This window comes from Chamaea fasciata, unplaced genomic scaffold (assembly GCF_029207755.1).
Source record: "Chamaea fasciata isolate MVZ Bird 193981 ecotype frontalis unplaced genomic scaffold, bChaFas1.0.hap1 SCAF_12, whole genome shotgun sequence".
NCBI lineage: Eukaryota > Metazoa > Chordata > Aves > Passeriformes > Sylviidae > Chamaea > Chamaea fasciata.
In genome coordinates this window covers 17,208,676-17,236,322 of record NW_027094097.1, presented here as the reverse complement: position 1 = coordinate 17,236,322, position 27,647 = coordinate 17,208,676, and the positions used below count along the sequence as shown (strand labels likewise).

The window sequence follows — 27,647 nt, the reverse complement described above, 5'->3', positions numbered from 1 at the left end:
CCACCTCAGGAGTTCGGGGGTTTCATTGCCAGTGGTGCTGACTGTGCCCTGTTACTGTGCCATCTTGCAGCCAAACAATACTTCAATAAATTAGCAGAAGTACTTCCTGCTTGCACAGAAGCCAAGCTAGAGGGAAGCAGATGAGGAAAGAAAGGCAGGTGTGGTTTCATCAGGCATATATTTTCAGCTTAATATCTAACCAGTTAATAATTGTAATGATTTAAAGGAAAGATATATGAAATGTCCATACTAATTTTCTCAGAGATTTAATAATGAGATTTACCAACAGCATGGAGAGCAGAATTATTAGTTCATGATCCAACACTCTCAGATGCTGGAATAGTAAGATGTAAAGTGTAGTAATTTTGCAATTTATTTCATCCAAAAAGTCAAAAAGAAACAAGATGAAAGCAATAATTTAGCAAGACACTCCTCCAGTCATTTTTATATCTCCTTTACATGTGTGTGTCAGAGCAAAGTTGCCAGAACTGCACTTTACTGAGCCACACAAGCATGAAGTCTGCCTGTTGCATTTTCAGTTTTTTGAAACATAATTATACTCAAGAATTTTGTTAGAAATCAGCCTTGTCATTAGACTTCATGGGAGCCTCAGCATCTACTGCTATTGTCAAATTGCCTCTTATCAGACTGCCTATGAAAATAATAATGCCAATCTTCTTCTAAGCATTTGTGTTCCTGCTGATGGCTTATTTTTGCTTTCCTAATATAATTATTTGACATTTACATAAAAACAAGGGCTTAATTTCATAGACTACAGTCTTTGCTTATTTAAGTGAAATTATTTTTAAGCTCCTCAAGCAGAAATTAAATTTGTTCATAGAACTGTCAAACAAGGGAAAATGGGCATTTTTAGATTTTTTTTTTTTTCCAAAGACAATAATAGACAAAACCTCTGTTGTAAAATAACGGAAATCTGTTGGAGGCAGACACAAGCAGCAAATGCAAATACAAAGTGTGTCATTACGATGTCTTCACTGACAGTCTTATTAATGGACTGCTGATCTCTCGCTGGAAAAGAAATCCGTCGGAATTGTTTGTGTAGGAACATTTCCTCTTCCTGGGCTGGCTGCTTCCCAGGGCTTGTGCAAGGCTCTCCTCTCCATCTGCAGGGCAATGACCAGGCCATTTAATTGCCATTAAATTTGCTTATTACTCATAAGCCATCATACTGGATTTTTATTTCATGATTCCCAGCATGGTAGATCCTAAATATGCCCTGATTTAGCAATGCTTTGATAGGTAAACACCAACATTTGACAAACCATAATTTGCTATTTCAGAGCTTTGTGCTGGTAAAGCACCTGCATCTAAATTTGTGCTCTAAGCTGATGTAATTTTTGGCAGTTTCCTTGATCATGACAAAGTTATTTATTTATATCATCCCTCAGCCACCATCTTAGGTAGGAATCTTCCAAGGCAGGATTGGTGTGGCTGAATGGAGTGTTATTACTTGTACATTTTCACTTGAAATGGGGATGAAGATCCTCAGGCTCAGACTGACTGATCTTTTTAAAAGTGAACAGATTTAAAATGTGTGTTGATAATTTAAAGCATTTTTAGTCTTAATGCTCCAAAATATGAATTTAACCCTTTCCTGTCTAGCAAAACAAGGAGGAGAAAAGCGTGAGCCAGTAGGGAACGTGATTCTTCTACATGTACTTGACAGGCAAAAGACCAGCTTGGGGGTTTTTTGTGCTGTTTTTCATTTGGTTGGGTTTTTATTTAAAAGAAATACATTTTCTGTTCTCATTCATAGGCAAGTGTCTGGCCAGTGCTTGTTCAGAACAAATTCATGCTATTGGTGACAAATAGCATTACTATCATACTCTGAGACCCATATGAAGTGAGATATTTTGGATGGTGCTGTTCCTTTACATTCCCATTGCTGACAAACTCTTTTGACGGAGTTTCTATTTTTCTGCAGCCTTTTTTTTCAGGGAGTTGAACTGGCCAGCCAGACTAAAGAACTGCAGCCTTGAGTGGCTCTCCCTCAGACATTTATCCAGACTTTTGTATTGCCTTTACAGTTGTGGTTCCTGAAATGCGCGGGCAGTGCTCAGGGCTTTTGCCTTTTAAATCCCAGTAACCACCGTGCATCCTGCTTGTGTGGAGGGACACACCTGGTGCAGGCAGTTTGGTTTGCAAGCTGCAAGCTGAGCTCTGGGTGGGAGCCCCAAGAGACAGGAGGATGTGACTGTGACCCTTTGTGGCACAGCTGGGTGGGGGACACCCAGAGTCAGGGCAGGAGCCCAGGGCTCAGGAAGAGCCAAAGCTTCCCTGCGCTCAGGCTGTGAAGGGATAAAAGCCCAGGGATAAAAGTTTTTGTGGGGTCCGTCCTCAGAGACACAAGCTCGGGCTGTGGCTGTGTTACTGTGCTGGGAATAAATGGCTTTATGGAACAAGAGATCTGAGACTCTGCCAAGGGAAACCTGGGCCGGAACCAGTGAGAAAACCTGCCCTGGCTTAGGGTGGGATGTGGAGAGCCAAGAGGGGACCTGGGGCTGCTGCTGGGTCCTGGCAGTGATGGTGTAGGTTGGTGGGAGAATCTGAGAGAGTCCCATGAGTGGTCACACTGGGAGCTTCCCTTAATAGCTGCAGGCCCACAAGAGCGGATTCTTTAATGCTTTTGTGGCAACTAGAGATTAAATCATGCAAAGAGCCATCTGTGGAAAAGAATGAACTGCATGAGATTAACATGGTACAGGTGATGTTTAGGTGATACAGGTAATATTTAGGTGCTAGTTTTAGTATTTCAGATTTACTTGTATGTTTTCCTTTAAACTCCTCCTGCAGCTTTGGTCCTCTCAACAGCTACCCTTAAATCTGTCTACTCCTAAATATCTTTTGCACATTTTTCTTATTGTGTGATTTCTTACATCTCTTTCTTATGGGATCAAATTAATTTTTGGTTCTTTGTAGCTTTTTTCTTCACTTGTCTCCTCTGTGCTGATGAATCCTGCAGTACGGATTTTTAAGAGAAGATAGTATTAGAAAGAGCCTTGTTTTTGAGAGATGCCTCTGAAATGCAGGCTTAGGGTGTGCAGAAGAAATACACTCATGGCAAGGGTGACACTGAAAGCTATTGAACCTGTGAATTGATTCTTAAATTTCTTTCTACATTTTCATTCATCCAAGTTTACCCTGCTGAATGGAAAGGAGCAGGAATATCCAGGTGATGACAGGCTGGAGGAAGCAGGTTCACTGGCAAAATGATTCCCTGAGAATGAACCTTTGTGCTCTGTGGATATAAAGGGCGAACGTTGTCACTGACTCTGGACTTCAAACACCGACCTAATGAGATTTCTCATTAGTTTGTGGTGTAGCTGAGACTTACATGAGCTTAAAGTTGTAGCCAAGGTTGGGAGGTTTATTTGAAATTTAAATGCTTGAGAGAGGGGTGAATGTAGTCTTGCTCTGTAAGTCAGGGTTGATCGTGCTGCTCATGTGTTTGAGCTCTCTGGAGCTATATCCTGAACAGGGAAGGAATCTGGGGGCATGTGCAAGGATTTTTTGACAGCCTGAATTGCGGTGCAGTAAGAATGAATGATTAAATTACAGACGTCTCTTTTGGTGCATCTTTTTTGTGTGTACAAAGGCTCATCACATCTTTGGTTCTTTGCTGCTTGCTTGAAATGAATTTTCTACCATTCAGTAAAATCTAGTGAAGTCAGGATAGTCAGATGTGATCCCATTCTCCTGAACCCACAAATACATTTTTTCGTTGTGCAGATTACAATTATAGCTGTAACTGCTGCTCCCATTGACATGCCTGTGTTGCTGGCATTAACTGGCTGCCAATTTTGCAGGGCAGTGAAGCAGAGCAGGATTCAGGCTGGGCTTTACCTCCTCAGTATTCTCCCAGTTTCTTGCACAGGTTTTGCAGCACTTACCATGTTACGTGTTGTCAATGCTAGTCAGAGGAAAAGAAAATCAAATAGCCATGACTTATTTATTAGACCATTTTTTCCTACAGATTCTGAATGGAGTTCAGAATCTCTGATCATTCAAGCGATCAGATTGCCAGACATGGATAAGGCATGTAATAATTAAACTCTGTCCTCTCTCTGCCTCCAGCTCCATGGATTTCCATTTCCATTTTCTAATGGCTGGAACGGCCACCTCACAGGCACTTTCCTAGTACACTCACAATGTGGGCCATTAATACTAAGGAAATGCCCATCATTGCTGGTTAATTAATATAAAAACAGCAGTAATAAATGGGGAACTGGTGTACTTTGAAACCAAAGCAGACTTATCTCAGAGAAGCTGGTTTAACTTAGCCTAGAAAGAAATTTATTAGCAACAGAATTTGACTGCACAACATTCCTCTGATTTAAATATGAATATACTGATATTTGCATACTCATCCCTCCAAAACTGAAGCTGAGATCTACTTGAGATACAGGATTCTAGTGAATTCTCTGGAAACAAAATATACTGCAATGCCTTCATTATTAGCAATGCTTATCTGAAATTCTCTTTTTAAAAAGTGAGGTAATCTTTTCCCCCAGAATATGTGTATTACATAGTAGAGCTTCCTTGAATGATACCATAGATTTCAACAAGTAAAGACTTCTAAATATATTCCACTTGGCTGGCTCAGATTTGTGACAAACACATCAATAAATAACAGAAAGCCTGGCTCATTATCTCTAAAGACAGCTAAATGATGAACCCTTTAAAGTCCCCAGGCTTGTATTCACCCTGTGTAGCACTGACTGGACTACTCAGGGTTTATATTTTCCTCTGAGCTCTGTTGGGATCATTTGCAGCACTGGATTCTTCTCCCTCTTAGGCTGGATGTTAGGAAGGAATCGTTCCCTGGCAGGGTGGGCAGGCCCTGGCACAGGGTGCCCAGAGAAGCTGTGGCTGCCCCTGGATCCCTGGCAGTGCCCACAGCCAGGTTGGACATTGGGGCTTGGAGCAGCCTGGGACAGTGGGAGGTGTCCCTGCCCATGGCAGGGGTGGAAGATTATTTTTAGGTCCCTTCCAACCCAAAACACTCTGAGATGCTGTGATCCTCACACTCTGCACATCACACTCACAGACACACAACAGAGCAATCTGCTAGGAAATTCCAAAGCCGGTGCCTGGGAGACAATATTTCTTGTAGCCTGGAGCTGTGCTTTTAGCCAAGGTTTAAATCTCTGAGTGAAGAGTTTTAATGGAATTTCTGTTGTCCTTATTCTGCAGGCACTGCAGTCTCAGAGATGTTATTTTCATTGGGATTGACTGCTTGATCAAAGGGTTCTTGGCACTCATCCCATGTGCCAAGCGAGCAGCGCTCCAGTGGCAGCCTCAGCCCCCTGCCCAAGGGCTGGGCAGAGCACCAGAACTGCCACAACAAGTAGAAATTCTCCTGAATAATTATTCAAAGCAAGAGGTGAAAATCTAGACAAGATCTTGAAATGTAAATGGTGATTTGACCACAATAAATATTTTCCAGGCCCAGAGCAGAGGCATCTCAAGGACAAAGCTGTGGGCTCTGACACAGGTAATTACCCATACCAACAGGATTCTTTGGAAATGAAGAAGTATGAGGCAATTTTGTCACCTAATGGGAAAGGGCATAAAGCCAGAAAGGCTCTATATGGTTTACTGAGAATATAAATAGAGTAATTGAATCATCACCCAGCACATGCACTGCAAAAGTTATCTATAGTGTGTATTCCTTTAAAAAATGCAAGGACACTAATTAAAAAGGAAGCGATATATATTTCTTCAGAACAAGCCTTCAGCTACAATGTACTTTTTAATGCCATGAATACCTTCGCTTTCATTATGCTTTCTTTTATTTAATTTTATTTAGCCTTTTATGGTAAAAATAACTATAGGCATTATTAGCAATAATTCTAACATTTTAGGGAGTTACTTTGGTACATCATATAATTATCTCTAACTTAGGCCTGGGTAAATTTCAGTAAGTTTGAGAAAGAGAAGGAAATAAGCCTTTATGGAGGTTTAAACAAGAGAAGCTCAGGAATATTAACCTTTTCTGCTTGACCCTTTTTGCTCTGGTTTAGTGGAACTCAAACTACATAATCCATCATTTTTACACTAAAACACAGAATTTGCTAGGGTGGTTTTTATCCTTTTGCACATAACTAGAGGGTTACACAGAGCTCCTCAGATTCTAACGGGTCACTGAAGGTTTGCCATTGGGCAGTGGAGGGCTGGTGCACCTTGTCAAACCAGTTTGCAGTTCTCAGCTGTGAAAGCGTACTCAAACATAGCACGGATTGTCCCATTAGTGTTTCACACAGCTCTGGAATAGCAGGAGAGGTGATCCACATGGATTATAGCATGGGATTTGCCATATTGTGAGGAAATGCAAACGGGAAAGGAGTGTGCTTGTGAAAAAATCTCTGTGGCCTCAGTAGTTCAGGAGCAAGCACTAAAATTCAGTTATGGGATGCTGAATAGAAGCTGGAGACCTCTGATTCCAGAGGGAGGCATGGAAGGCAGCTGTGAATAAAGGATCTGAGTAATTCACTAAAAAAATAAAACAACCAAAAAAGGTCAAAGAAAGCAGTAAATGTCATTACAACAAGGTAAAGGCGAGATATCTGTAGTAACAGTCTAAATTGTACTTCTGTTTTCTGGGCATTATAAATCCAGGCTGGAGATCCGAGTTCTAGATTGGCAAATATTCATTTAGTAAAGTTATGCTGGAGTTGGACCACTGTTCAAAGCTTAAACCACCAAAGGTTTAAGGCATTAGGTGGTGTAGAAGGAAATAAGGTTTCCTGGGCCATAAAACAGGGAAGGATTCAAGTAAGGAATACAAGCAGAAATATACATGACTAATTAGAGCACCTAATATTTATTAGTTACTTTGAGGAAATTTAGAGGCTGGTTAAGCTGACTGTATAGATGATATATAGACATATGTTATATTAGTAAAGTGCATCTTTACCCTGACCATCTACCAATTGGCCATGTGAACTTTGAACACTTGAATTAAAAGTTCTAAAGAAAATAAGATTAATCTTAAAAATACTGTGTGGAATTCACCTCATTTGAGCACCTGAGTTCATCAGTTCTGAGCAGATTGGAACTATGTGATATCTCCACTGGCTTTTCTGCCTGAGATCAGCTCAGAGCAGGGGTTTGTAACTCAGTATAATTTCAGTCAATCTTGAGGCACATTTCTGTCTAGAATAAAGACTCTGAGCAGCATGCTCTGAGCTTCTGGCAAAGGTGCAGGGCAGGAAAGAATGGAACTATTTTCTGTCTGAAACTCAAAGGAGATGGTGTTTCTAAAGGTGCATTCTGATGTGCTGGACAGGTTTTTTTTTGCTTATTGCTGAAGGTATGCAACTAAGAAGGTTTGATGCTGAACTCCTAGAACTTGATTCATATCCAGGATATCCAGTAATATTTTCTGCGAAGGAAACATAAGAGTAATTAAATTGCACTGTTAAGAAAATCAGTCTCAGAAAGGAATATGAGCTCTAAAAGTAATGACATTTAAATGCTTCTATAATAAATTCTGCTTTAATAAAAATCTTTATTAAAGCATTTTGATGTTTTGTCTATGAGTAAGGGAGGGATTTCCTTTGAGCTATAAATTATTTTACTTCAATCATGAAATCATTTCAAATAAAAACTCCCAAATATTCCAGACAACTCGTCCTCAATCAGTCTGCTTATTGTTATTATTATTGCTGCTAGTCATTAGAAAATTTCATAGCTAATTATAATTGACAATAAGACCTTGCATATCTGAGTCAATATTTTTATAAGATTTTAATATGCACGAGATATTAGCATATTAATAATATAATTGCTCTGAAGTGTGGGACAGACTCCTGACTGTTTTATGGCAGCACCACTCCCTTGGTTTAGCTGGAATTGAGAAACACAGCAGCAAACCATATCCTGGTATGTTTGTTGTGTCTTAAAGTTTTTTCTTCAGTCAATTTCTTTTCCTGCCTGTTCACTGCCTTATTTTTAAGTCAGATTCGTTTCTGTCATTCAAGGACACCATATTATTTTTTGGATTTTTTTTCCCCCTCGTTGTTATATTTAGAAATTAAAACCTGTTACTTCCTCACAATGATTTAAGGCATTACACTGCCTCAGAAAATCTGGAATCCTAATTAGGCTTGTGGTGCTTTGATCCATAAAAGTACAGATCCAGTGGTAATTCATCACAGTTATTATTCTGGAGGGTTTAATGAAAGGATCAGAAACATGATTCTGAGGATCTTTGTTTTCCTAACTTTTTTTCTTCCCAGTGGTGCTTGCCACAAGGAAACGGAAAACCTTCACTCAAAATCTTTTAGTAGCCTCTGACGTTTGCTGAAATGCTGGGTCTGTAGAGAAATGCTTCTTTCTTGGAGACGCTTCCAGAGATCACAAATGTTGTTTTTCTGTTGCTCAGTCTTGAAGTTAGGTGCCATTTTTCCTAACTGTTTCATGTTTGATTGATTTGTATTGGCCTTTTACACAAAAAATATAACTGTAAAACTTCAAATATTTCTAGGTTGCCATTTCTTGTAGTAGTTAATAAGTGCACTGCTTGTAAGTGCTAAAACTTTAGCTGTATTTTTAATTTTTGCAGTTGTAATGATTTTCCACTTCAGTACATAGCACAGCTAATTTACTGAGTGTGGCATAACTGCAAACTTCCTCCTGACTTGTGTCCTCGTTAGAGATAAATAAGGCTCAATTACACAGTGCTTATATCACAAATACAGGTGGTTTTCTGCCAGAAGTTCTTTCAATTTGGTCTCTGGATAGATGTGTGGGTGGAAGGATGTTGGCAGTGTTGGGTTTTTTTTTTATTGTTTTCCCTTAAGGATTTACTTAGGATCAGTGAATAAACTGGAATTGCTTCATTGTCATAAACCTGATGTGACTTTAGCAGCTTCCAATACAACCTTATCTACTAATACTTTATTTTGAATTATGTATTTGTTTACTCATACTGATGTGTCACATATATCTTCATTATGTGTCGCTATGAATATAAACCTCACTGTGGTCAAAATCAGATATGCAGAACAGCCTCTAAGGACGTGCTGTTTGCACCCAGAGCTTCTGTCAAGATACGAGGACCCATAATTCTTACTCAAATATTGCAAAGATGTTACAATTTCTGATTAGGATGCCAATTCCAACTCTTTCCAAGTTTCATCCCATCCATTTTTCCCCACTGCTTTCATATCCTATTTTTCTCTCGTCGTGCATATTCCAGGCATTCACAGAATCCCAAAGTCCCTGAGGCTGGAGAAGCCCTCCCAGGCCATGGAGTCCCAGCTGTGCCCCATCCCCACCTTGTCCCCAGCCCAGAGCACTCAGTGCCACCTCCAGCCCTTCCTGGGACACCTCCAGGGATGGGCACTCCAAACCTCCCTGGGCAGCCCCTGCCAAGGCCTGAGCACCCTTTCCATGCAGAAATTCCTGCTGCTGTCCAAGCTGAGCCTGCCCTGGCCCCGCCTGAGGCCGTTCCCTCTGCTCCTGTCCCTGTTCCCTGGGAGCAGAGCCCGACCCCCCGGCTGTCCCCTCCTGTCAGGGGCTTGTGCAGAGCCACCAGGTCCCCCCTGAGCCTCCTTTTCTCCAGGCTGGGCCCCTTTCCCAGCTCCCTCGGCCCCTCCTGGGGCTCCAGCCCCTTCCCCATCTCCGTTCCCTTCCCTGGGCACCCCCAGCCCCTCCGTGTCCGTCTCTGTGAGGGCGCAGAGCTGGGCACGGCCCTCGGGGTCCCTCCGCAGGGCCGGCACAGGGGACGGGCCCTGCCCTGGGCCTGCTGCCGCCCCAGGGCTGGCACAGCCAGGGGCCATTGGCCTCTGGCACCCCTGGGCTCGTGTCCAGCCCCTGGCACCAGCACCCCCAGGGCCTTTCCCAGCTGCTCTCCAGCCCCTCTGCCCCAGCCCGGCTCCATGGGCTTGGGGTGACCCCAGGGCAGGACCTGGCACTTGGCCCTGCTGTCCCTCAGCCCGTGGATCCAGCCTGTCCAGATCCCTCTGCAGAGCCTTCCTGCCCTCCAGCAGCTCCGCACTCCCACCCAACCTGATGTTATCTGCGCACTGACTGAGGGTGCCCTCAATCCTTCATCCAGATCATCCGTAAAGATTCTGGACAGGACTGGGCCCAACACTGACCCTGGGGGACACCCCTGGTGCCCAGCACCAGCTGGATGTGGCACCATTCCCCATTTCTGGGTCGGGCCATCAGCCCGTTTCTCACGCAGCGAAGGCGCACCTGTCCAAGCCATGGGCTGCAGCACCTCCAGGAGAATGCCACGGCAGACCGGCACAGACTTTGCTGTGAAGTCCAGCTGAGTGCATCCACAGCCTCCAAATCACTCTCTGATGCAATGGGTGTGTTCCATGTGATGAGCACTCGTGTTATCCAGTGCATGGAGCCTCTCCTATCTCCTCTAGCATTTGCTCTTTGGAGTGGTGACACCAAGGTGGAGTTTTCAAAACATACACACTGTGATTAAAGACAAACCACGTTTCAGAGTGATTTGGAATAACCGGAAAGCCTCGAGTTTCGGGGTTGTTGGTTTTTAGGAAGGGTGGCATGAGGGGTGGGAGTTGTCTTTGCTTCCCAACCCCCTCCAGCCCCAAGGTGGATATGAATTTCTCTCAGCATCCTCAGTTCCCTCCAGGACAAACTTACATCTTTCTCAGTGTGGCCCATGTTTTCATTCTCATTGCAGCAACTTCTCTTATCATGCACAGCTAAATCTAAATAGAACAGGGCCTTTTGATTTTCCCTTACAACCAGGGTTGTGATAGAAGAGGCCCTTTTCACACTTGTGAACCATATTTGAGGGGATGTTTTGCTTTTCTGATCTAGTCTCTCCTTTCCTAGCCCTTTTGATCTGACTGTGCACTCAGACAAGGCAATATCATGCAAATACACCAAGCAAAATAAGATACTTCTGCAGAAAATTACAAACCTTTCCTGGTTTTGCAAATGGATCTTACAATTCACAGAGTATCAGAGGTAATTACAGAGTAACTATTTGTGAAGCTGCTGAATAACTGCATGGCTTCATGGCATGAAAAATAGCAGAGAGGTTGCATTTGAATGTCAAATTACAGCCTGACCTCGGATAAGCAAAATGAGGGCTAACTGATTCTATCAGTATACATTGTACCTGTAGGAAATGAACAGACTCCTTTTTTTTAAAATTTGAGTTTATTATCAGGTTTAATAAATCAGTGTTGATCCTTTGAAGTTAGCAAAGTACCAAGTCAAAATCCTTGGTTTAATTTAAAGTATATTTATATTTGAAATCTTAAATGGTTTCAAATGTAGGAAATAATTCAGTATTGCTAATTACAGTGGCAATCAAAGAACTAAGTATAGGGCTAGGTGGAGTATCACTTAAAAAAATTGTCTTTTTGGAGATATGTCTCAGTTTTCTGCAAATTTTAGGTAATTGATTCAGAATCTGGTTCTGGGTTATATGGAATAATTTTAACATCTTATGTGCACTTATGTAGAAATAAGTTTTAAAAAATCCCACAGAAAAAGAAAGTGAGTGAAAACAGGACCTGAAGAATATGGTGTATTTAATTAACATTTTCTGGCATGGTGTGTGCATGTATCAAAGAAATTTTAGGGTTTTTTTTTTTTTTTTTTTTTTTTGTTTTTTTTTTTTTTTTTCTTGTTACTGTCAGCAACCTGAAAGTAAAATCAGTCCTTTAGTCCCAAGTGATCCATCTCATATATTGAATAAAGGTAGGTGAGTGTGGCCTTCCTGAGTCACCTCTTTACAAATGGAGTTGCTGAACTTTGGGAACCTCTTAACTCCAAATTCAGCTTTGAAGAGGTGGATGATATTAAGCCACTTCTTGCTTAAACTTATGACAGTCTCTCAGTGAGGAAATAGAGTGTGACAAAGCTTTGCTCTTGCCTTATTCATCCTTCTGGAGCAGCAAAATAAAACCAGGGAGCTATTGAAAGGAGATGAAACTTCTTAACTCCATTGTTATTTTTCTCCCAAAGAGTGACTTAAGGAACAAACCTGAGAAATATGTTTCACATCCTTTCCTTTCTGCGCCCCTCCCACACACATGTACACACAGGCACTCTCCACAATCTGTGCTTCTCCATCGTGTTCCATGTGCTAAAGAAATACCAATTGAATAATAATTAGGAGGCCGTGTTTGTTTCTTGTCTTAGCAGCTCGTGCTGAAGCCTTTCTGCTAAGTACTGAAATGTTTATATTGTTATTTCAGTAATCCATGACTTCTCATCCTTTAAAAATACAGTCATTTCAATGGGGAGTCTAAATCTTCCTGCTGAACAGTTCTGTCTGGGTTTTTAGTTTGGTTGTTTGAATTTTGTCCCAGCTCAGAAATAGCTTGTGTTCTGGTATTTTTAAGAGAATTGCTGGCAATTACTGCTGTCTTCCTGACAATTCTGGAGAGGGTTTCAGGCACTCAGCCTCTCTTGAATCAGATCATTACCCAGCGCTGCAGAAAAATGAGCCCAGTATTTGCTGCACTGTGTGATTTCTAGAGTTAAGCTTCAACATAAATAAAACCTCCTTTTCACAACAGCATCTGTGTATCTAAGGATTCTTTAAGTCATATTTGTCAGTTTTATATGACAGAAAAATTGTTATAAGCTGTGGCATTCTAGAAGTAAAGGATTGCCTAAAGAAAACAGCAACATAAACTCTAACAGGAGAAATAAACTTGTCCTGTGGATTACCTTAATAAAATCATCAGATAAAACTTTGATAAAGTCATGTGGACTGGATCTTTTAAAATACAACTCAATAAGTTTGAAGTATAAGGGATGTAAACCAAGTGCTGTTGTTTTTACTAAGTCAATGATTCAGATTTTGGTTTGATTTCTTTGTTAGGACTAGGATTTCCTCTACTTCTAATTTAAAATATTATCATAGAAATTTCATTGAATCAGAGAAGCATGAAATAACCATTTCCAAACCATGTGGTGGTGGTGGTGATGATGATGATGATGATAATAGTAACAAATGGGTAATTTTTGAGGAATCTACTTTATGTTGAGGTAAATTTTAGGTGAAATGCAAGACAGCTAATGACTTTTTAAAGAGAATGTTGAAGTGATTTTGGATTATTTAATTACCTGTAGGAGACCTGAACTAAACTGGATTTCTTTGGGTTAAATAAATTATAAACTTCATTTTGGGCCACAATTATTCTCTTTATCTCAAAAACCATTTTTTAGTCGATGGAGGACAGGGGGAAGTGTTTTAAGCAAGTTTATGAAGTCTTTAAGTGTTTATGGGAGTTGAAAAGCTGCGTTATATTTTTTTAGTTGTGGTATGAGACCAAAAATTGTGTTTATAAGCTCTAGTACTCCTGGAAACTCTTACTGTGTGCAGTAACAGTGTTGACTAGACTCAGTGCTTTGTAATATAAATTTCCTACAATACAGACACATCTCAATTATGTAGGAGTTTTTTCAAGGACGAAAAATGTTCATCCCAATAACAAGTGGTAAAATATGGGGCTGTAGCCTCCAAAAGTTCAGGTTTGGAGACACTAAGTTGCTTGATAATGCTTGTTTATTTGTTTGTTTGTTTTAATTTGACTTTGGTTATTTGATCTGCCTCATCATCTTGGTATCAAACTCTACAGCATTTTTAAATTCTGCGTGGGTTTCAGTGGCTTACTCAGCAAGTTGGGTGTTTCAAGCATTTAATGTTCCAATAGAGTCTTGTGAACTGGGGAGAAAACAGAAGAGCTTTTTAGTTGCTTATAACTCTTGTAAACCTTTCAATATGCATTTCTAAACCCACGTGGATTTTCCATAATTTTTGGAAGTTTATTTATCAACCCAAACTAAGTTCCACTAGTTATTTTTTCACTGAGTCTTCCTTTCCTTAGATCTGTCTAGATACTCCTTTCTGTGTGTGTGTTCTGTGCTTATCTGGATCTGCCTGCTGGAATTCAGAAATATTCTGTGCTCACTGAGACACAGAGTGATGTCCTCAGATGACCAACTAAGTCCTTCTGTGCAGCTCTATCTTGAAAAGACTTCTATTTAACTAGACTAGTGGAAATTTTCTCAGTATTTTTCAATCTTGCATCTCAGAGTGGTAAATTTTCAAACAAAGCTGATGTTTCTCAAGTGACAACCCTGATGATAGTTTTATATTGCAAAATTCAAGGTAGGTCTTTTTAAACTGTGATAAAGCTTTTAAATATCTGGTTAGTTCCTTAGACAGTCTCTAACTTTACCCTTTTTTTAAATGATTCTGCATAAAATAACTGATTGGAAGTTAAGGAATCAGTCTTGCTCTCTACCTGGTGCGTGTAAGAAGATTCAGTCTCCCTTAAATCTACTGACTGCGGGGTTTTTTGGGCAAAAAACCAAACTAAACAAAAACCCACGCAGTAATTAAACTCAGCTTTGTTCCTAGTTCAGAAAGAACTGACTGTCCATTCATACAAATGAGGAAAAGTTCTGAACGTTGAATACTAATGAGTGAGACACCCAACAGTCTGAAGGGCAGTGACCATGCAGTCGTGGCAGTTTGTGACTAGCCTGGATCCACTTCAGTCCCTTCCCACTTCCAGTTCACTCATTTGGGGCATTGCCAGCAGAGCTGGATTTGAGCTTGGACATCCTCTGTACGTGTTTTACCACCGAGAGTCTGCAGACATGAAACGTATGGAAATGAACAGATGGAGCTATTTCATCCTGACAGCGTTTTCAACCTGGGTTTGCTTAGTGAGGACTCATTATTGTGTTTAATAGGTGTGCTCAGGGTGAAGGAAAACACTTAGCACAAAGTGGAATTTCTCTGGGAAGTTAGGGATGACAAAATAATGCAGTGTGTTCAGGGTGGTGGGCAGTTCAACCTGTAGATACATTTCCTTCTCCAACTCTCTCAACAACAAATTTCAGCCACAGTCACAGGAACCCTAAAAGGCAGTGGATATCCCCTTGGTTGGAGATTTCCAAACCAGTTGGGTCTCTCATGTGTTTAGTAAATTAATTTTTTAAATGAATTCTCATCAAGTTTCTAATTATAATATCTTTAAATTTAATGTTTGTATTTCTGATGAAAGACAAACATTTTGGGGGCAGTCACAAGGGACATGAATAATTTCTTTAGAAGCTTATCTAATTAATTACATTTCTCTGTAATGTCTTTAAAATTTGAACTGCCATCATTCCATTAATTTAGATAAAAGTAAATCTTTAGTGTTTAAATATGACACTAGTGCTGAGAATTCTGATAAGCTTGAGATTCATTGTCTGTATTTTTATTAAGTGAAGATAAAAAAGTGTTTAAAATGTTTGGAACTCATGATTTGCATATTAGGTTTTATTTGGTTTCAAATACATTATTATTTCATGGCATAAATGTTCCCCTCACCTGTTAGTAAGAAAGATCATAAGATGCAAAATGACATAAATATCGCCCATACAATATTTTAGTGGGTGTTTCTTTTTCTTCTGTAATATGTTTCTTTCCATATTAAAACTGTTGGGTCCTTAAGATGGAAAAAAATTTAAATTCTGATGTGTGGTGGTCTTTAGCACACAAGGAGGAAACAGGGCTGTAAGATATCAGGTTTGACTAGATCACAACAGAATTAACCCTGATGGAAACCACAAAACCCACAGTGTATATGGTGATTCTGCCTTTGTTCATCTCTGTCACTTGTACGGCTGCCACCAGTTGGTCTCTGAGCACTGGTGGGGTCTGATCTTCTTATACTTTGTAGTCACTGAGAAATGCACTGAATATTGAGATTTGTCATTGCTGATGATTCAAACAAGGTAGAATACCATGACTGGAAAATAATATTCACTGAGAGATGGACTTCGAAACTGGGATTGAGTTACCTGTGAAGGTGTGCATGTGCTGTGGAGCAGTTTATCAAACTCTCCAAATCAACTGGTGACCTCGGTTCAAACTGAATTCTTGGGTTTGCTCTTTGGGGAAAAATACTTTAAAATATTTATAAGTAGTCTCTAAGCAAATTAATGATGCTGAATTGAGGGAAAGACACAGGCAGCTGCCTCTGAAAGCTGTTCAAAGTAGATGCAAACTGTTGGTTTAGCTTTTCTTTCCATACAGCTCATTCTACTCTTCACAGTGATAAGCAATTTTATGCAAAATAGCTCTATATTATAAATAATGAGTCGTTACTTCAGTGAAGAAAGAAGTTCACAGGTCACGGTTTTGGTCACTGGTAGATGATCAAAGTGCTTTAATAGTCCAAATTACTGTCTAGTTTTGCCCCTGCCAGTCTCCCATCCATCTTTTTCCCAATGTGGGTCAGCACTTTAACGGTGTTTGCAATGAAGAAATAATAGATGTGCAGTCAGAACAATTAATGGAGTAAAATGTGCTATTCTCTGCCAAAGATAAACAAAGAAATAAATCTCTGCTCTTTGCAGCCTTCCCTTTTCCATATATAATAGACTTTATCAATAAAACAATACAAACTTCATCAAAGAAAAATCTTACCAATTTAGACCAAGAAAGGTCTTCATTGAGCTAATCTCCAACAAATGCTGTTTGCAGCATGGATCTATTTATTCTTTTCAGCCACAAAGCCCTGGCCATCCTTCTTTATCTCACACTCCAACTCCACCATCCGTTACAAACGAGGCAGCCCAATTAAGGGCAGCAGACAGGAAGAGCACGGTCACTGTGCAAGCACTTCTGTATTTAATTCCCAATTAAATATGCTCACCATGGGTACTTTGATTTCTTTCCTTAGGGAACCACAGCCAGGTGTCCCGGGTGCCTGTTGCCATCAAAGTTCTCGATGTGAACGACAACGCCCCTGAGTTTGCGTCAGAGCACGAGGCCTTTCTGTGTGAGAATGGGAAGCCTGGACAAGTGAGTATCCTGGGTTTTGTGTGGTGTGAGACTGGGCTGGAGATTCTCCCTGTCACCTTATGTCATCTTTATTCCCAAAATGTGTGCCCATGTGTTCATGCTAACAGCTTGAACACTAACTTAACAGCTTGAACATTAACTTAAGATAAACCCGTGATTGCTTTCTGTGGGATGTCTCTCTATAATTAAACAAACTTTTTCTCCCCTTAAAGTGTAGTTTTAAATTAAAGGTGAGTACTTTGGGACAATATCCTAAAAATATTCTGAGTGTCTTTAAGCACCCACTCCGTGTGAAGGAGCTCAGCACTTTGTAAGTTCATGTGTGTTAGTAGGTGAAAGTATAATCCAGCCTGAATTCCAGTTCAGTTGTTGACCTACGTTGCAGCTGCTCCCAGGTATAATTTAGAATAAACAGTTAAAACAATAAGTCCATTTCCCCTTGACCTTATTTCAGTTATAATCTCTATTCAGTACTTACTTTTCTATGACAGTTAGGAAAAAAAAAGACAGCAAACCAGAAAGTGGAAATGATGGAAATGATGGAAAGTGAAGTAAATTGTAATTGTGTTTGAAGATGGTGTTGGAGAAGGGAAGTTCAAGTTTTCATTAAATTGAAAAAAAATATTATTTCTTTCTTCATTTAATGAAGAAAAGCTTGGTGAAGGAACTCACACAGCACTCGCCAAGGTGAGGTAAACAGCAACATGTCAGAAGCAGGATTTAAGCTGTTAAGTCTTTTTCAAAGAAAGTGAAGCAGATTTGTTCAAAGGTATTTATTTTGAAGGACAAATGTACAGAAATAGGGAAGAATATCTCATATGCCACCTAAATGACAAGGTGAAGATTCAAGAATGTGCACAGACATTTAGAAAGTAATGCAGTGTAAATGAGATGTAACTTTTGTCCAGCAAGAGAAACACTGGGTGTTACAACAATTCAATGTTTTTAAACTTTGCAGTTTATTTCTAGATTGTGACATTTTATTTAAATAAACAGCAGCTGACAGCATGACATGGTTTGTTAATCCAACTATTCCTGTGTCTCATGTGGGTGTTAGACATTAAATTCACGGTTCTCCAAAGAAGGTTACCTGACAATAGAGTTAGAAGTTATTTTCCTTTTAGTAGTATTAAATGACAACCTACATAGCAGTGTATGACAACCCACCTCTGCCAGGGTTGTATTGTTACAGAGGATGATTTGACTTCTAGCACCCCTTTTTGTTCAGTAAAATGGTGTCAAAAATGTGTCATTTAAGGAATGAGAATTCTCTATCCACTGAAGAGGAGATGTGCCCTTATGGGCAGACAGTCATGTTACTGTTGGCATTTCAGTTCTTCTAGCTCAGAGTGGATTTCTGTTTAGCTCAGGGTGGATTTCTGATGCTGAGCAGTTACATTCTCCAGGACAGATTGAATCCTAATGACTCTGCCTTTTTCCGGGACTCAGTGAGCTTCCCTGAAAACAGAAAGTTCTGTTGTACAGTGTTTTCTGACTGTATATATCTAGGTATTCCTGTCAAATTTCAGGTGGTTTAAGAGATGGTGAAAAATGTTCATGTTTCATTTTGAAATAAAACTATAAACGAGATGATTAAGAGTCAGCAGGTAAAAGAGGCTTTTGTTTAAGCACTTACAGAAAACTTTTATTAAAGCATATTCTTTATCTACCATTACCTCTTACACTCTTGATCTGATGGCAGATGTCACTTTTGAGCATGAATCCTCGTGTGAACTTTACAGATGGTTATTAAATATTTGGCTGCCAGCATGGATGAGGTGGCACTGATCCTGCAATTTATTCTGTGTTTAAACAAATAACACTGCTGGAACAGTAACCAGTCCAGAATAATCACCAAGGTTAGGTTCTGAATTGAAGTTGTCATTCAAAAATTATCAGCTCATGTAAAGATTTTAGTAACTCCACTGCCTTATTTTATTTTCTTATGCTTATTTCTATATTCAAGTTTTGGAAGAAATCATATTAATAAGTTAGGATGAAAAATTCAAGAAACTGCATATATCTCAGTTACAAAATAGCTGATATGAGAAAGATACTACTCCTAATACAGTAGCAAAAGCCTAATTTGGATGGTTGTCCAAAGCTTAAACTCAAATGTTACACGTGAAGGAAAGGCACAATTGTCTTAAAGTATTCCTATCTGTTGACACTTGCAGTTCCATTTGAATCCAAGTTTAAATCAAATTTGATTTACCATAAAGGAGATTATATTTGAACTATTGGTAAAACCTTATGTGCAGCCACTAAATACATTGCACCCTCTATTCCAGTTCACTTTCTAAGTGTTCTATTTTGGGTTCTGATATAATTGCAGTAGCAAGTACAGCTGCTAGTGAGGTGACACATTGGATTAAAAACTTGTGATGTACAGTGCTGCCAGATGCATTTTCCTTGCCTTGACCTACCTCTAAGAGTAAAGGTACCACAGGCTGATAGGAGAGGAAAGAGAAGGAAATATAGTTGTCTATGCAAGTATTTGTGTGCTCCTCGCACATTTTTACACACATCAGAAAGTTGCCAAAAATGTTTTCTGTCAGTTTTAGGGGGAAAAAAACCCCAAACCCCCAAAATTTGAATGTACTGTTATAGTACCTCTAAGTTAGCCACAAATCAGCTTTTGCCTTTTCCTACTATCCCCCCCCCCCCTTTTTTTTTTTTTTTTGCATAATTCCATTTACTAAAACCAGAACATTCATGGTTTGCTGACTATAGCTGTGCTGTTGGTTATTCTCCAGCAGAGTAAAATTATTTTCCTGTAGTCCTAGAGCAGAACTTCTGTAATGTTGGGTAAGAAAAGTGCCTCACTCACTATTCCCCAGTCCATACTCAGACTTTTCCAGTGAAGTGCTGTTTGCTAGAAACAAAGCTACAAAATTTTCACTTGAGTAGTGCAGATGGCAATATATGAGGGCTGAAGCCAGCTTTAAACTGGAGCAATATAAAACTGAGTACAGTGCTCCTCCAGTCTCCCACAATTTGTCTCTATTTTATTCACTTCTCCTACTAGAATTGTTTTTCTTTCTATTGGGTGAAATCTTCAGGTAGATCTTTGCCTTTTCAACTAGAGCCATCCCTTTACAGCCAGAACCTGCATTTGACTCTTCAGACAGACAAAGTTAAGACTGCTCTGTGGTGAGTCTACTCTTACGGTGTTTTGAGTCTGCAAAGTAACGCAGAAATAACCATGAACAGCAATGGGACTGCTAAAGCTTTTCCAGAGTTGGAAGATCAGTCTTATTGAAATTAGAAAAGTGTTTACTAATGATAAGGAACCGTTCTAAGTGAAGTTAACGAGTTGCATCGCAGGAAAAGTCTTTCAAACAGTACCATGTACTAAAATTGCACGTAGATAGTTATGATGCATTGAAAATAACTTGGGTTTTCTATTTATCCTTGTATATATTATTTCAAGCACATGTGGCTTTGTAGAACTGCAATACAAACCTACAAATTAGAAAGTCAAGTTGTCCTAGGGGACCATTTAACTATTCATTACAATCCAGTGCTGTCTGCTAAACAAAATATGCTGATTTGCTAAGTTTCTGCTAAATGTATGTACAGAATCAAATGCATGCATGAAGTATTAATACAACATCAAAGTTGGAATTTTACATGTAAGAATTTCAGAAATTTTGAGACTGAACAGCCAAAGGGTTATTAACTTTCACTGGATATGTAGCGAAAAAAAAAATCAGTGCTTGATTTCTTTATGACAAGTGTTGACCAATTTCTCTATGGTGGAACACCTTTGGGGTATATGTTGTTACGAGGAAAGAAAAGACATTCTGTAGTGGGCAAGGGCCAATGGCCCCTGGCTGTGCCAGCCCTGGGGCGGCAGCAGGCCCAGGGCAGGGCCCGTCCCCTGTGCCGGCCCTGCGGAGGGACCCCGAGGGCTGTGCCCAGCTCTGCGCCCTCACAGAGACGGACACGGAGGGGCTGGGGGTGCCCAGGGAAGGGAACGGAGATGGGGAAGGGGCTGGAGCCCCAGGAGGGGCCGAGGGAGCTGGGAAAGGGGCCCAGCCTGGAGAAAAGGAGGCTCAGGGGGGACCTGGTGGCTCTGCACAAGCCCCTGACAGGAGGGGACAGCCGGGGGGTCGGGCTCTGCTCCCAGGGAACAGGGACAGGAGCAGAGGGAACGGCCTCAGGCGAGGCCAGGGCAGGCTCAGCTTGGCCAGCGGCAGGAATTTCTGCATGGAAAGGGTGCTCAGGCCTTGGCAGGGGCTGCCCAGGGAGGTTTGGAGTGCCCATCCCTGGAGGTGTCCCAGGAAGGGCTGGAGGTGGCACTGAGTGCTCTGGGCTGGGGACAAGGTGGGGATGGGGCACAGCTGGGACTCCATGGCCTGCGAGGGCTTCTCCAGCCTCAGGGATCCTGTGACTCTGTGATTTTGTGATTCTCAACCGTTTTGTGAACCACAAATTCAGAGTTGGAGAATTGCTTCAGTAGTATTCCGTTGAATGACCAGACAACACTGAGTAAAATGTTTCTATCAGCACAGTAATAAAAAACTTGGAAATGAGAATTACTGGACTTTTTTCACCCCTGTGGAGTAAAAGATACCACAGTTTCATATCACTGCATATATATTATGTTTTCTGTTGTGGTCTGGTGTTTTTTTTTTTAAGAGCTTATCTTAATGCAAACGCACAAAGAAATAAGGTTGCTATGGGAACTCTAACTCTTAATTCTGTGATGTGTGCGTGTAACACAACAAATGTAGTATTGCACTGAGCCTGTCTTTTGCATGTAATTTTTGGTGGCTTTTCAGAGAAAGAAGGATTTTGTAAACAATAAAGGGAATGGATGGAATACCATTACATACAAAATACTATAACAACCTGATAAACTGCACCTGTTATGTGCACTTGCCCTTCCAGATTTCACAGTGCCATTATCCTTTTTCCCTATTGCTTTCCCATTCTGTCAGTGTTTGAAAAATTGAACATCCATAAAGGGTATCTGTCTAAATATATCTGTCTTGTTCAGGATCTCAGCCCAAATTGCACTTCCCTATGATGATGAATTGCTGGTACCTGCTCCAGCTCTGGGCACATCACAGTGGGTGCTTTAGTGCCTGACACCTCTGCACTGAGAAAGCTGAAAATATTTCCCATCAGCAAATGGCTCCATCCCTGCACTGGGGCAGACAGAAGCTACTTAGATATTTTTCCACTGTTCATATTTTTCCCGCTTTAGGATCCGTTATTCAGCTGTTAAATTGGAGAGCTACTTCTTAAAGTAAAAAAAGCAAAAGCTGAGTTAGGCTTTTTTTTTTTTTTTCCATCTCTCTAATACATTCTTTTGAAATCCTATCAAGCTTTCCACCTTGATGGATGCAGTTATAAAAAAACCAGCTATTTATGTGGCATTTAAGCATTGTATTTTTTTTCAATAGATTTTTGATAATAAAAATAATGATAAAGCTGACCTATCCAGAAGACGGTTAGGCTAGGAATTAATTGTCTCACATTCCTTCCTAAGTTGGATTGTCCTACAAATATCACTACTTGTTCAAACACTTTTTTACACATGTAATTTCAAATCTTTATGCTTTGGTGTTGATCCCCGCGGTTATCTAGTAAGATTTTGTGCTTTTTTTGACTCTTGAAGAACATAAATATGATTTTGACTATTGTCATATATATAACACGTACAGATCAGCCCTTTTGGTTAAACTAGAATAAAATGTTAATTATTGGCATTTACTTAGGGAAACGTGGAAATTTAAAAATAGAAGTGTCTGAATTTGGACAGCATCAAACCCTGCTTCCATTTTTCACTCTGTACTTTAAAACTAAATTTTTTAGTGATTCTTAATTTGAATTTAATTGTGCAAGAAATTATTGTTGCATTGCTTTGGGCATTGCAAATAAATACATAAGACAACTGTTATTGGATTCAATGGACATGGAAAAGGTCAATAATTCTAATTAAATTTCTTATAAACCTCATCTAGCATGAGCTAAGTTGTCCTGAAACCTAGATCTGAGGGTGGGATCTGGATCCATGGCTGGTTTTGTTTCTGTTTCTCTGGAAAACCTTTGGAATCAAAAGCAAATGCACAAAATGTTTTAAAAATCCCAACAAAGAAACCCCAAAAAATCAAACAAAAAACCCCAAATCCCCCAAACCCCCTGGGTATTTAAAAATAGTGTTTCTGCCTTTATAGTCCTATGCAACTTTGTCTGATTTGAAGATGATCAGCTGTAGTACCTGAGTAATGTAGAAGGTAAAAATTCTAAATGGAGGTAAATCCATTTCAGACACTGCCGTTGCTCATGTAAATCATATGAGATACTTCATACAAAGTTACTTGATAATTCAAAATTATCCAAACTATCCAAAACACTCTTCTCACCTAAATATCTTGCATTATTCTAGGAATCATTAGTTAATAATGATGTTATTAAAAAACAAACATATCTTCCTAGCACAGGAATAACTGAGGTTTTATTAGAATCAAGGGGCAAAAATACGGCCCTCAATATTTTCTTTTTTTTAATTTATTTTTTTCAATTTCAATATTTTCTCATCTAAAATTGCACATCCAAATTAATTAAATATATATATATATATATTCAATCCAATGAAATGGGGATGGGGGAAGGAAAAAGGATTAAAGGTATATTATATATCTGGGTCCAGTGAAAAATGTGGTCACATAAATGAAAGATTGCCATAGGCAATATGAGTGTTTCTGAAGCCCAATTTTCCTTTTTTTTTTTTTTTTTTTTTTTTTTTTTTTTTTTTTTTTTTTTTAAATAATAATTTATTATTTGTCTAAATCAGCAGCAGTTCCTGCTGGCCGCTCTTACCTGTCTCTCCTTATTTGCTGGCTCTTTGTTCTGGAAACATTTAAAAGGGGCAGATACAGTTTTTCTTCCCAAGGTTTTCAGTCTAAGGTCTATAAAAGCCTTACAAAGTTATAAATTGTCTTTTTCAATCTGGCATGGACAGAAATAAAATATGTCCAATAAATACAATTTTTTTTTCAGCACTGTCTGTTTATCAGGAGTGTGAAAACTTAATGAGCCCATTTGTGTTGCAGGTAATTCAGATTGTCAGTGCTGTTGACAAGGATGATCCTAAAAATGGGCATTATTTCCTGTACAGCCTTCTTCCTGAAATGGTCAACAACCCAAATTTCACCATCAAGAAAAATGAAGGTAAATAGAACAAATATGAAATGTGCATCTCAACAACTTACTTTGGAATTGTTTTGTTGACTTCCAATTACTTTACCAGTGTGTCCTTTGGGCAATTAAAATGTAAGTAATCTGCTGAACGGTACCTTCGTTATATCTCTTAAGCTATTTCCAATAACTTTAGATAAGAAGAAAATAAAATGAATATGGAATTTAGATCAAGTGATCACTGGCTTAAAGAAAATGAAAGGATGGATTTACTGCATGTATTATTCCTATTAATTTGAAATTTCAGAGATACGGTGTAAGATGAAAATCTGAAACTATGCTGATAAATAAATGTTGATTCCTGCTTTGGCTGTTTATGGATGGGAACATAAATTTAAGTATCTACTAAATCTGCCAAAAAAAGCACCTTTCCAGCCTGCTTGTCGTGTGTATAAAGGTTCCAAGGTGTATTTTGGTGAGGAACTTTTGCTAGAAAGAGAAATCCCTGAGGTCAGCGAAGCCCAGAAGGGCACTTTGAGTCACTGTGCTTTGGAGCACTTGTGGAAGGGCAAAATGTCATTTTGCAGGGTTGTAGAAGGGACCATTCATGTGTGATGCAAAAAAAGGACCCATTTAATATTGTTGGGCAATAAATTTATACTGATCCTTGTCTTTGGCACACAGATGTGTTTGAAGGTCAGGTGAGAGAAGGAGCTAGGACTGATCCCAAGAATGCTATAAAGAGTGCTCAATGTGTTTGTACTTACTTGAATATTCAGCAAAGTTGTTCTATCTTGGCTCTTTTTAATAAAGCACACCCTGCCAGGAATTCTAGTTAAATTCAGTCTCTTATTTGAAATGGTAAGAAAGTGAAGCCCTGTTCAGTTCATTACTAATAGGAGGATGTGTGTGTGAGCTGTGTGTGCAGGAGTGTAAAAGCAATACATGAAATGCCAATTAAAGACAAAATGCTGTTTGCATTTTTTTATTCTATCTGTTCCACCCTAGAAGCGTGATGACACTGTTTTGTTAAATGAACTGCACCTAAATTCTTAAACCTGCTTAAATGCATCCTATATTTTCCTTTTCTTTAGGTGTGTTTTTCTCTTCTAGCATTCACAAAATGTGTCTCTACTTATATCTCTATTTTCTTGTAGTAAATGAGCCTCTGTGTGTTTTCTGGAGAAGATAAAACAAACCTCTTCAAAATGCATTTCATAATCATCAGCAGTGTAACACAAATTGAATTAAGCATCCTAAATGTGAGGTGGTTTGCTTGGCACAGCATGACAAAGTAAAAAAGATCTTAGCATTTCTCTTCATGTTTAAATACTGAGCTCACGTCGCTAATTACCCTTGTCCTTCCAATCTGTTACCTATTTAAGGCCCACTCCTGCTCCTGCTCACAGACAATGGCAAAATGAGTCCTGAGCTGAGTGGCAGTGAGGAAACTTTCTATGTAAAAAGGTTTAGAAAAATAAGTCCCAACTTTGTTACAGCATTGCCACTCAGTTTTATGCAGTTTTTAATGTGTTTGAATCAGTTAAATGTGAAAATCCTCTTAAAACAACCACCTGAAATCTCTTGAAATTAAAAATCTGCTTGAAGAGACTTTTCTGACTTAATCCTTCAGTATCCAATAATAAAATTCCAGCTATGCATGCCATCCTTGTCTATCAAGATTGCTCAGTCAGGGGTGCAGTGCATGGTTGATGTTAGAACATGATCTCCCACAGGAAGCAAATATTCCTGTCAGAGCCAAAATCAGGGTATAATTTGGCTGAGGTGAGTTTTTATGTCCTTTAAACATCACAGATCCTCAGTAAGTCTTTATTTAGTTATGCCACTTAAACAGTGAACTTGACCATGACTTTGTCTTGAATAGATCTGCCAGATAAGCATGAGTGATTATTCATGTTGAAAAACACCAATATCCCTAAAAACCCCCTGAATTCACAAGTCAAATTTCTCCTTTTTTTTTTTTTTTTTTTTGTATTACTGAGTGTCTGGGCTGTCCATAACGGAGTTGGCGTGGCCTGGAACTGTAAGGAAACACCTGTAACAAACCCTCTTCTCCTTTCTGGAGATCAGATCAATGCTCAACACATTAAAAGCTTGGAACAGAAAAACATTCCCTCACACTGGTGGCCAAAATCCTTGACATCTTCCTGACTGTGTCCTCAGCCTCAATTTCCTCCCAGAGTCTTGGCCCTGCCAAAGTAATTTTTCAAGGCAGCAGAAACTTGATGGCTGCTGACAAAAGGCTGTCCTCTGGCAAATACCATACAGGGACTGCACTTTCTCAAGAAACCTCCTGTAGAAACCCAGTTTTTACTTGCTGGAATTAGCACATTTCTTTATTTAAATCATTTTTCATACCTTGCCTTTCTTCAAAATTCTTTTGAGGGTGGAGACAAACAGAAATACCTCTCCTCAAGAGATGGTATTGCCCTTTTGGGCTCTCTTGTGCTTTAGGTAACTGTGTGGCATTTGGCCACCATGTCATGGTGACATTGAATGTGGTGACACTGGTGTGCCAACAGTGCAGTGTGGCACCTGCCAGAAGAAAAAGCTGCAGGGTCCTCTTTCTGTCCCTCATGCCAAAGAATACATAAGATGCCTGTGATTTGGAATGTTCCCTTCCTGTGTAGAGCATAAGCATAACCATTAATCAATTTAGTTTGTTGCACACAGGCTGACTCTGTTGTTCAAACCTTCCAGATCACCCTAAGGCAAGTTCCCCATGATAGTCAGTAATTAACTGTGCTGCTGACATACACTGCAAATATTATGATTGGCCACGTTGTTATTGAGAAATGTGTTTAACTAAGTGACACAACAGGTATCTTCATCAGGAACCACACACACAAAAACCCCCAAACACTTCTCAAATTTTATTACATATATAGAAGTTATGCTGTGCTCACAGCAGAATCTGTGCCTGGTGTTCTTCATTTGCTTGGTTTGTTGAATTTCCATATTTACAATCCCTTCTGTAGACAAGGTACCCAAAACTGTAAAGGCTCTGGTGCCTTTCTGATGTAAATAATGTAAAAAATGTAAATTTAAATGCCATCATGCATCTCACTGAATGTCTGTAGATTCTCTCTTAGCCATCTTTATTTTCTGTCCCATTCTGGGCTCAGATGTCCATTACTGGGTGGGGTTTGGAGTTTTAGTGTCTTGTGTTCCTGGGCAGTGAGTGATAATCCGAAGGGAGGCAATCATGCCCTCTCAAGCTGTAATCAAGGCACACTGAGCGCTTGGATTGCCAGGTGCAAAAACCTTTATCCCCTCTCAAGAGAAATAATAGAGTTATATAAAAAAAATGTAAGAAGTTAATGCTACATGAAAATCATGTCATGTTTTCTGTGTTAGACCTGTGACTAAACCTGTGACTCTGTGACATAACAAGTCCCTGACTGCACAAACTCCTGACTGAATCTCTAGGCACTTTTCACGTGCCTTTGTGCTGGGTTTTACTGCACAGGAGCAGCAGTGGGGGAAAAACTGAAAATCTGTGTTTTGTGTGGTGTGTCTGAGAAACTTCGAACCAGAAAAACCTCAAATTTCAGATGAAAATATCTGATTTTTAGACAAGTGTTGATACACTCTAGCAATGTGTTGTAGACTGACTGGAATTAACCCTTCCAAA

At 39.6% G+C, this 27,647-nt stretch overlaps 1 protein-coding gene across 1 annotated transcript in view; it reads left to right on the top strand.

Annotated features, from left to right (window-relative positions):
- Positions 1 to 27,647, top strand: part of LOC136296044 (cadherin-8-like) — a 138,070-nt gene that overhangs the window by 86,510 nt on the left and 23,913 nt on the right. The window contains exons 8-9 of the mRNA XM_066194857.1: positions 16,719 to 16,840; positions 23,908 to 24,025. Coding sequence (XP_066050954.1) covers positions 16,719 to 16,840; positions 23,908 to 24,025 — 240 coding nt within the window. The remainder of the gene's footprint in view (positions 1 to 16,718; positions 16,841 to 23,907; positions 24,026 to 27,647) is intronic.